This window comes from Tigriopus californicus, chromosome 11 (genome assembly GCF_007210705.1).
Source record: "Tigriopus californicus strain San Diego chromosome 11, Tcal_SD_v2.1, whole genome shotgun sequence".
Classification (NCBI taxonomy): Eukaryota; Metazoa; Arthropoda; class Copepoda; order Harpacticoida; family Harpacticidae; genus Tigriopus; species Tigriopus californicus.
In genome coordinates this window covers 5262457-5272647 of record NC_081450.1, presented here as the reverse complement: position 1 = coordinate 5272647, position 10191 = coordinate 5262457, and the positions used below count along the sequence as shown (strand labels likewise).

General features: G+C 40.6%; 2 protein-coding genes across 2 annotated transcripts in view; both read right to left on the bottom strand.

Moving 5' to 3' along the window:
* The window catches only part of LOC131890306 (uncharacterized), a 4748-nt gene extending 2434 nt beyond the window's left edge, over window positions 1-2314 (bottom strand). Inside the window, exons 1-4 of the mRNA XM_059239629.1 lie at window positions 1641-2314; window positions 1271-1570; window positions 999-1202; window positions 748-945 (exon numbers count right to left, since the gene is read on the bottom strand). Coding sequence (XP_059095612.1) covers window positions 748-945; window positions 999-1202; window positions 1271-1570; window positions 1641-2143 — 1205 coding nt within the window. The 5' untranslated portion in view covers window positions 2144-2314. The remainder of the gene's footprint in view (window positions 1-747; window positions 946-998; window positions 1203-1270; window positions 1571-1640) is intronic.
* A 1765-nt stretch (window positions 2315-4079) lies between these two features.
* Window positions 4080-8414, bottom strand: LOC131890638 (tyrosine-protein kinase ABL1-like). The gene is made up of 2 exons (XM_059240034.1): window positions 7687-8414; window positions 4080-4433 (listed from the first exon to the last, which is right to left on the bottom strand). Exons 1-2 carry the CDS (start codon window positions 8317-8319, stop codon window positions 4167-4169), a joined length of 900 nt encoding a protein of 299 aa, XP_059096017.1. The 5' UTR covers window positions 8320-8414; the 3' UTR covers window positions 4080-4166.
* Window positions 8415-10191: the final 1777 nt, after the last annotated feature.

Below are 10191 nucleotides of genomic sequence, written 5' to 3'. Positions count from 1 at the left end.
ACACACAACCCCAATTTTTCATCAAAATAAGAAGTTTCCAGATTGTTTTTGGCATGATAAAAACTCCAAACCATTCTCTCCGAGCCCCAGTAATGAGTGAAGGGGTATATTGTGCAGCGTAAAGGAAACTATTGATGACTAACACGAGAATACAACACTCTTCTTTCTCGGGCTCCTTCATTGTTCAATCTGCTGCCCTCAAATATTCATAGGGAGTATGTAGGAGTTGATCCAGTAGCCGGATTTAAGTTAGACTTGGCTAAGGTTTTGACTAAAATTCCTGATCAACCCTATATTCAAGGGCTAGCCATATCCGCCAACTAATTCGTTGGTCGATCAAACAAACTATGAAAATAAAAGTTAAGTAAAATGAATAAATTTTTCGTCTTGAATTGCTGGGATTCCAATCCCAGTAGCAGTAAGGAAGTCCGCAAAAAGAAAACTTGGAAAAGAGGAACCGCTTTGGCCATTGGAAAGAAAGTGACCGGATTATTGGAAAGGGGCGATGAAAGGGAGGTGCAGTGCTGAAAGCTCATTTCTTCAAAAGACAAAGGACAGGGGTTGTAAAAGAAGTTATCACAGTACCATTATGGGCCATGACTCGTGGGCTTGTGGCCAAACCAACAAATGTTACTACCTTCGCTGAGGCTTAACTCAATTATTTCAGAAGGGACAAACATTCAAAGCATTGTCTTAACACAAGCATTTTAGTATTTACTTTGCTCACTTAAATAACTTTTCACCAACCTGCTCATTGGATGTGCTGGGTATTGGTTAGATGAAACAAGGGATTTCTTTTTTTCATTGCTCTTCTTCTTTGACAGTACAGGGTCCTTTTGACCGTTTTGTTTGCACTTTTTCCCGTCCAATTTCTTCAAAAGGGTTGCCATCGTTTTCTCTTCCCTTGATCTCCAACTTTCTTGAGGTTTTGATTTATAACAGGAGCTGGAAATCTGAATTTAGCAACTTTCATTTTGCAAACTAACATCGTCACAAACCTCTTCATTGAATGTTCAAGGGATTGGTTAGGTGTATGGGATAAATTCTTCTTTTTCTTGCTCTTTTTGATTCCCAAACCATTCTTTGGAATCTTATCTGTTTGATTTAAGCCTTTTTTCTTAAGAGGAATCCCCATCCTTGCCTCATCTTTGTGTCTTTCCATAGCTAGGGATTCTTCTTGACCTTTCGGGCAATTGGAGAAACTAAAAATTGAAATTTGGAAGGTTTCCATACATATACATCCTGTCAAACAACAGCCCTCTTTGCAAACCTTATCATTGGGAGTGTAATGACTTGGTCAGGGATAAGAGATATATTCTTTGCTTGAAGGTCGTTCAAAGTTCCCGAATGGTCCTTTTTAATGTTATCCGTTTGAAATTGGCCACCCCTCTCAATTGTCTCAAAAATAGCTCTAAATGTCCAATCGTCAAAACTGCCTTTACTGGACAGGAAACCGTCCTGTTTAATGTTCTTCTTTCGCCTTGAGGTTTTCTTGCCAATTTTCTTAACTGGAACCGCCAATTCTTCCTTCTTCTCTGCACTCTCCACGATTAAAGGTTTGTTTGAGGGACTGGAAATTGAAGTTAACACATTGGTATATTGTATTATACATTATTTTTAAACCAACCGTCATTACAAACCTTATCATTGGTGGTACAGTGGCTTGGTCAGGGATAAGAGATATATTCTTTGCTTGAAGGTCGTTCAAAGTTCCCGAATGGTCCTTTTTAATGTTATCCGTTTGAGATTGGCCACCCCTCTCAATTGTCTCAAAAATAGCTCTAAATGTCCAATCGTCGAAACTGTCTTCACTGGATATAATATTCTTCCTTCCCCTTGAGGTTTTCTTGTCAATTGAAGATATGTTCTTTTTGTCATGGCTCTTCCTGGTTCTCAAATAGTCCTTTTTGATTTTATTCTGTTGCCTCAAGTTCTTCATGTCAAATTTTTGAAATAGTACCTCCACCTTCTCATAAACTTGGGCAAAGGTCGGGCGCATGGTAGGGTCCTCTCGCCAACATTCCATCATGAGATCATAAATGGAAGGAGGACATCGGTATGGACGTTTCATTCGTTTTCCCTTCTTCAAAAAGGCGCAGACGTTTTTAACGCCCTGGTAAGGGGCTTTGCCATAGCTGGCCATTTCCCACAAAACTATGCCATATGCCCACACATCAGACTGGAAGGATACTTTGCTGCAGCCCGACCTTTCGGGGGCAAGCCATTGGATTGGAAGAATGGCTGCTCCTGTACGTGTCCCCTGCAAATCGCATTCGTCACGAATCTGCCCAGCCAAGCCAAAATCAGACACTTTTATGGCATTATTTTCTCCCATAAAACAATTCCGAGCAGCCAAATTCCTGTATATGTAAAGAAAGAAAACAGATCATCCATTAACAGGGTTGGGCAAAAACGCTTTGCTTTCAAATGACCGTCTGTGTTGCCCTAAATGATTCGAGCCATGTGACCCAAAAAGCGACGATAACGCCACTCCCACCGATCTATGTAGTTTGGTATGATCAAGTAACTCTATAGGCAAGGAAATTTCTGACCACTTCTCTGGCTCGTTAAGTCGTGACCCTCCGATCAGTCTCGCACAATGTTTCGCACAAATCTGGCTACAAAGTCGCCGAACCACATGGTAGACGGGTGCAGATGGGTCGTCGGAGGAGACGTCGAGCTTGTGACACTCCATCCTTTTTTAACGTATTCGATATTCTAATACGTAGAGGCTGGCCGAGGTACCCTATTGGTACAGCAGCCACCTAGCAATCAGCAAATCCTGGTTTGATCCCAGGTTGGCCAAGTCAAAGCTTCCCTGTGGTATTTAATTTCAGTACAAGTTGCTGCTTTAAGAGCTTAAATAGGCGAACCTGAGGTCATTCCCAAGGGTGACGTAATAATCAATGTTGGTCTGTGACAACGAAGCGGGAATACCCTTCAATATCCCTTGGGGAAGAGCCCTACTTTAGGTGGCAGACCGAGTGAGAGAGCTGCCGTCTGACTTCGTAACAAACAAACCAAAAAATACAACATGAAGGAGTACAAAAAGGAGAACTGAATTTGCCATTTGAAGCTACTTTCTGAATGATTCTCTTTTGCCTGAGTTGCATCAATTTCCAGCCTTAAAGTCAAGCCTGAATGATATTGGGTGAGCACTTTGGTACCGCTCAAAGCTTTGTTAAAACTTTAGGACTCTCAAACGTCTCTGGTTGGTGACCCTCTCATAGGAAATTAGTCTTAGGTAAGGGAAGAGATTCGAATGGTTGTGGCAACTCTGTAACATTGGACGAAAAGGATTAGAATTGCTGAACCACGCCACAGAAAGAGTGTATATCGTTGTAGCCTTCCACAACTGGGAACTTTGACCAGGTCAAAAACCAAAATGGGTTAACAGTATACCCATGTTTTGGTATTTGATAGCTGCACCCCTTTCTTCCGAGGGTGATTTTGCTTTTTGGCACCTGTACAAAACCCTCCAAACTCTCTTGGTATGTATGCTCTCCGTCGAGCATTCAATCATAAATAATGACATCTTCTGCGATTTTTTTGGCATTAATGAGGCCTTTCAATGACTTGTCGAAACGGCGTTTATCCTCATTGCATTTTGCTGAAATTAGGCATATGACATTCTACAAAATCACTTGTTGCTCCGTGGGGAGGTCAAAGATATTCAAGACTATCTTCATTCAATAGGACTTGCTAGTAACCGTGCCTGGGATCCACCATAGTAATAACTAGAGGGCAGATATGAAAACTTCTCACCTAGAAAATATATTTTTGCTGAAAAATAATTTTTCATGACATTTTGTTCAATTGTCACTTTTTCCTCAGTTTTGACCTGAAAAATCAGCAAAGGTCAGTTGTCTCTTTTCTCTCATTAATTTTTTTCTCGGGTCCCTCATTGTTATTGTTAGAGTTCTTTTTTGGAAAATAAATGCGCATTAAACTACGTTCATCCTGATATTTCGAATGGGGTTCAGATCCGATCGGATTCGAAAACCTCAATCTGACTGAATCCGAATCCGAAATGTTCGCCCAAACTGAATCCGAATTCGAAAATGGCTGAATCTGATCGGATTTGCATCCGATGCACAGTTCTAGCTAGCTTGGACCCATGAATTCAACTATTTAGAAAGCTTCAGTTTGTACATCCAATGTTGCACTCACCCATGAACGACACCAAACGGGCGGCTCTCAAGGTAAGCCATGGCACTCGCAATTTGCAACGCCATAAAAGTCATGACAGTTAAATCCTCCTTGACTGGTGTGTGGTTTTTGAGGTAACTCAATAAATTGCCTTTGTACAGGAATTCAGTGATGATGGAGATGTGCGATCCTTCAGAGCATACCCCAAGTAGTTGTACCAGATTGGGATGTTGTAAGTGCTCCATGCACATCATGTCGAAATGAGACCATTCCACCATAATTCCCTGAAATAAAAAGAATGTTCCTCCTAGTATTCAAAACCGATTTTGAACACAGTGTTTAAATCTGACTTCAGACTGCAAGAGGAAAAAATGTTTACAAGGCTTTTGGTGACTCCATTATTTTCTTACCGCCAACAGCAAGAAGGCGTGTCATCAACAGACAATGAAAAAAAATAGCAATTTTGGGCGAAGTATTTTTTTCCAAATTTGGGAAAGGCTAAAAAAGTTCGAAAAATACGAAAATGGCGGGAAATTGCTAAAAGTCTCAAAAAAGCTTGCTACCATGGCAAAAATGTCCTTTTTTATTCCTGTTTGTAGCGTAATTTTCTGTTGCAAAATGTTAGCAAACAACTGTATTTACTAGGTTATCCATTGAGTTTTTCATTTTACTTAAAAGCAATTAACACTTCGTTCCTGCAATGTTTGACATAACGGCAATTAGCCTAGTGCTCCTCAATAAATCACTAACAAATAAAGCTAAAAAACTTAATAATTTAGAGGTGCTTGGGCCATAGCAGTGAGCCTTCCCCAGTCAACAAAGTCAGCCAGCACATTGGACCTATCAAATTCCTCAAAACCCCTTCTGCCAATCATCTACAGTGTACAACAGAAGCTAGTAGTAGAAGGTTCCACCATTTCTATAATCTCTTTGCCCTGAAGACTGCCAGTACCCAACCGTGTTGGGTAGGTCGAACAGGTCGTTCTACTCTCGGCTACGTGTACTAAAAGGGCTGGATTGGGTCTCTAACTAGAGGGCTAGTAGGTCTAACCAGTAGCGGTGGGATTAAATTCAATTTCAAATTCAAGGTTGCCAGAAAACGTGGAAAGTGAAAGCATCAGCCGATTCCATTGTAACGCAAAAAGTTAAGTTTGAGCAAAAAGCTACCATGGTTTGACGGAAGAACAATCAGGGTTAATTTTAGAGACTAACTAACGGGTTCCGGACATTCCAACAGTAATGTCATAGTCCATTGAAAATGTGAAAACCCGTGATTATTAATTTGATCCCCATCAGTATTAGCCAGGTCAATCCCTCTACCCAGGTCTAATCAGGCAGGGAGAGACTCACATAAGTTTGTCCTTGATCTGGCCAAAGCCCAGAGCGGCCCGGTAAGTTCTTGGGCAAGGAAATGATGTCTACCGGGGGCGTCATAAAGAACTGGACTGGTAACTCTTTTTGTTCTACCTCCGGAAATAAATAAGCTAGCAAACACAAACATAAAAAAGAAATGGACAGATGTGGGTTCAACAGAAAGTAAATGAAAAAAATGGCAAGTGCCAAATCAGGAAGCCTTTGCTGCCCTCCTTTGCGCAGTAGTTCCCCCATCCGAGGTTGTTAAGGTCACTGGGTTAAGCTAGAGTGCATTTTTGTCATGAAGAAGCTTCTGAAAGTCCATTTTTGCTTTGTACTCACATATGGGCAGTTGGTCACTTTACCATCATCAACTTGCCAAATTTTTGATATGTTCAAAAGATGTGTTTTTGTCTTTTGTGCTTCTTTGCTCTTTTTTGTGCCAAAATTTTGTCCAGCGTACCTTTGGAAGAGTTTAGTGGGCCTTGATAGAGTTTGGTGTGCCTTCATTCAGTATGCAAAAATAAAGTGTGGTGTGCCAAAACCTGTTGTTTTTGTGTGCTCTCCTTTTTCTGTACCTTTTTGTTAATATTTATACTGTCAAAAGCGTTGGTGTGCCTTTTTCCGTTTTTGGCGTCACCCATAAGGGCCCTTAATTGCAACGTCACATGGCCCAAAGAAAACGGGAAGAGGCAGGGTAGATTGCTAAATAAACTGCCCTTGCCTTGCCTTGAACGCAATTTCTTTCCCGGACATTATGTGACCCGAGGCACTAATTGAAAATAAGATTTTGATAGAAGTAGTCAAAAGCAACACAAACGCATGATAATTCAATAACAAGGAATTGGCCCAATCGGCCCTTTATTTGGTAGAGGCTGAATGACAAAGCGCCCTCTGGAGTGCAGAACGTAAAACATATTTCATGCAGCGTAAGGGGGCTATTCTTTTCTAGAACCTGGTGCTACTGGGTAGGATCACAGATCTGTGGGTAGGATGCTTTTCTTCACTCAATGGTGATGATAGTTTTTGGATGGATCAAACCTATGATAAACCGCAAAATCATGTTTTGCTGACTTTCCCAAACAGAAGAAGGGAATTGAATTGGATATTGTTGCGAAACAAATGATCTGGCCACAGCTTGAATACTTCATCTGATCATGATGCACAGAAGTGAAGAAAAAAGCCTTCAACGAGGGAAAAACAGATTAAAAGGGTACTATTTAAGGAGATAGGTGGCCAAATGACTAAGAATGTTCTTAGATGTGAAGATAGGTATTAGAAAAAGGTTAAATGGCATTAAAAAAAACGTTGAAAAGGTGAAAAAGTTAGAAAAATGGCTAAAAGAGTTGGAAAATTGGGATATTGGATTAATTTTCTGCCCAAAATGGTTATAGAAAGCTAAAAAGTTTTTGTCAGGTTGTAACTTTTTGTTATGAGGTCTACGGATTACACTGTACATCCATGGGTGAAATAAAAATGGACGCACCAAAAACAGAAACAGGGACACCAAAGTTTCTGAAAAGCACGCAGAAAAATAGTCTGGCACACACATGGATAGAAATGTACACAAATAAAGGAGAGCACTCAAAACATATTTTGGCACATAATAAGTAAGTAAATAAGAAAGGTGATGACTGTGATTGAAGAAAGAGCTCAGGTAAATGATGTTCAGGTGACTATCCATCTGTCATTTTTTTGTCACAGTATCATGTAGCCTCCAACAACTCATGAAATGTTATTTTTCAGAGTGTCTCTTCATTGTTAATTTTGCTGTTTTGCAGACTATTAGGAATGGCTTGAATCGAGCTCGTTTTAGCACTTTTTGGTCTCAAACTTAGCCTTTATGTTCTCTGGCTTGACATTTCTTGGAATTATTTGAACTAAACAGACAACAAGAATTTCTTCAGTTCCAGCTAGAGATATATCTTCGAATCACCAACAACAACGAATCAATATTAAAATGCCTTCGTCTATGTGCAATTCGAGAAGTGGTCCATACTAATGCTCAGCGTTTCCAGATTTTAACGGAAACGCTAGGAAACCTCTATCATCAGTTTGTTCTGCAGAAAAATAGCTAGGGAGTCTCCAAAATAAGCAAAACGAATTCACTTTGCCTTTTTAATACTTTTGATATAATAGACTGTCCTCAGACTCACGTTCTAAACAGGTAAGAAGACGGCATACCTTCAACATTTTCACCGCAATTGTCAAGTTGTGACGCTTCCACACGGCCTCGTAGACTTCTCCAAAATGACCATCGCCGAGTTTACGCGTCATCGCAAAATCATCTTGGAGTATTTCGCATTTGTCTGACTGCCCCTTGAACTGGGATGTTCTGTTCCGTTTTTGGGGTAGATACCTGAGTCGTGTGGGAAGGCCAGCCGCTTGACGTCTATAATGTTGGATCAATTCATCAATGCTCGTGAATAGATCCTTGGGCCTCACAAACACGAGCCCGTCTTTGTTTGATTGTATCTCATGATGGTAGTTCTCATTGTTGTGACCTAGACTGAGGTACCTTTCACCAGCCAATGGTTCACGTTCCCAAACAAAAAACGCCCCATTGATCCGAAAGTGCTCTGAGAGCAAGCGGTCAGCCTCAACTCTTGTCATTGTCCCATAGAACCACGAGTATTCTGTCAAAACCTCTCGCGATGAGAGGCACTTGGACAGGACCCAGCCGACGTTGCCGTCTTGATTTCGGACCTTCCACCTTCCTGGAGATTTTCCCACAATCAAAATGTCCACGAATTCACCTTTATGTAATGGAATCTCATCACTTGCGATTGGTCTGAAGTCCTGCACCACCACGAACATGATGGAATCTTGAAGGTTCTGGTCGTCGTCCAATTTTACTTCCGTGTACGAAATTATTAAGTTGACTTTCCCTTCCAACCTAAGAGGTTCGCCTAGGTCAACGAAGGGGCATCCTCGAAATCGCCTAGACGGTACATTTGGAAAATTCTAAAAAGAAATCCGATGGTTCATGAGTAGAGAGCAGAAAAATACTCTAGTTTCGAAGCCTAAATATTGATTTTGTGTTTTCAAAATTAAAGCCGAAATTTTTACATCTAGGCTCAATATTTCCTTTTGCCTCAGTGCTGCTAGTGCAAGATCGAGAGCAAATTATTATCACTTTTTATTGGTTTGTTTTTTCACGGGCCTTCCTACCCGCAACAGGGAATGTAATTCTAGGGACTATTGAAATGAAAGGTTATAGTTCGCCTATTTAGTACTTTGTCATCTCTATGTGGTATTTGGTCTACTAACGTATTTAAGTTGGCAGACCGAGCTAGTCCTTGAATGTCGGGTTAATCTGGAACGCTAGTTAAAGAGTGTGAAGAAACTTGATTCAGATTGTCACGAAAATCCAAGAGCAGAGATTTTTTTAGCGGAATTCCTTGCCTCTCCTAGGAATGATTTGAGGCCAAAATTCGACGATTTCATATTCAGTTGAGGAAAAACGCGTGAAAAGTTGAAAAAGGAGACCATATAAAAGAAAGTTAAAGTTTTTAAAGTAAAGTTAAAGTAAAGGATAATGAAAACAAATATTGCAGGGGAAAAGCAATGAAGCAATGTCATTATATAGGGAGGGATGGGGCTTTGTCTGTAGTGGCAAATAACATGAGATGTTAACATAGGTAAAGGCTTTCAAACTAAGTTCATGAGGGTAGTAGAATAAATCAGCCTTAACTTTAACCAGAGCCAAACTCAGCTCTCTTTCAAAGCTCACCCTAGAATCTAGAAATGTGGGCTATGAACGGGCTTCCCGCCAAATCGGGATGTACGCCACGTTTCCAAATATGATAACATAGCTTTAGCTCCAACACCAGAATTTGAACCCACAAGACCTGAGGGAAGGAATTCTTGCCCTGTTCACTTTACCTCTTACAGCTACACCACCAGCTCCCTGCCGAACTTGTGTGGTGATTACTAGTGGGAGAGATTGCGCAAGGTCGCGAATTCCTACAACTCTTCGAGGGATTGGGAGATGTCGATTTCGCAAATGGAAAATACTGATCTGGGATAAACCATGAACGTTTAGAAACATGGATTGTGAACGACCTTCCCACAAAATCGGCTTGCCCTTGGTGTTACTAACACTGTGCCATTTTTCAAATTAAAGTAATGAAGTGAACATCTCTTCAATTCAGGGCAGATCATTGTTTGTTATATCATTTACTTGTAAAGTGTTTCGTTTCAAAGTTATCTTGACAAAAGCTTATGTAGGTGACCACGGACAGCAAACGGAAACAAAATTTCCTATCTCCTAAACTATTCACTTAATGCCAAATAAGTAGTTCATACAACCACAAGATCTTGTTGAATAGATGAACTTGGCCAAATTATGGTTAGGGAGTACATGTGACAAGTCCACAGTTATGTAGTAAACACTACATAAAATTCGAATTTCCTGCCTGATCTTGCTCACCTACTGTCATGTTCTCATTGGGAGCGTATTGAGATGACTATCTGTTTATTGACTAGAATAATGGGTATGAGCATGAGCAATCACACCACCTACATAAGCTTTTGACAACATGATTTTGAAATAAACCCCTTCATAGGTAAATGACTTGCCTTCTATTGACGCTTGTTTTGTAAAGTTACTTTAATTCGAAAAGTGTCTCACAGTTGCTATGATCATGAGCAGGCCGCTTTGGCGGGAAGCTCGTTTGCTGTCCACAT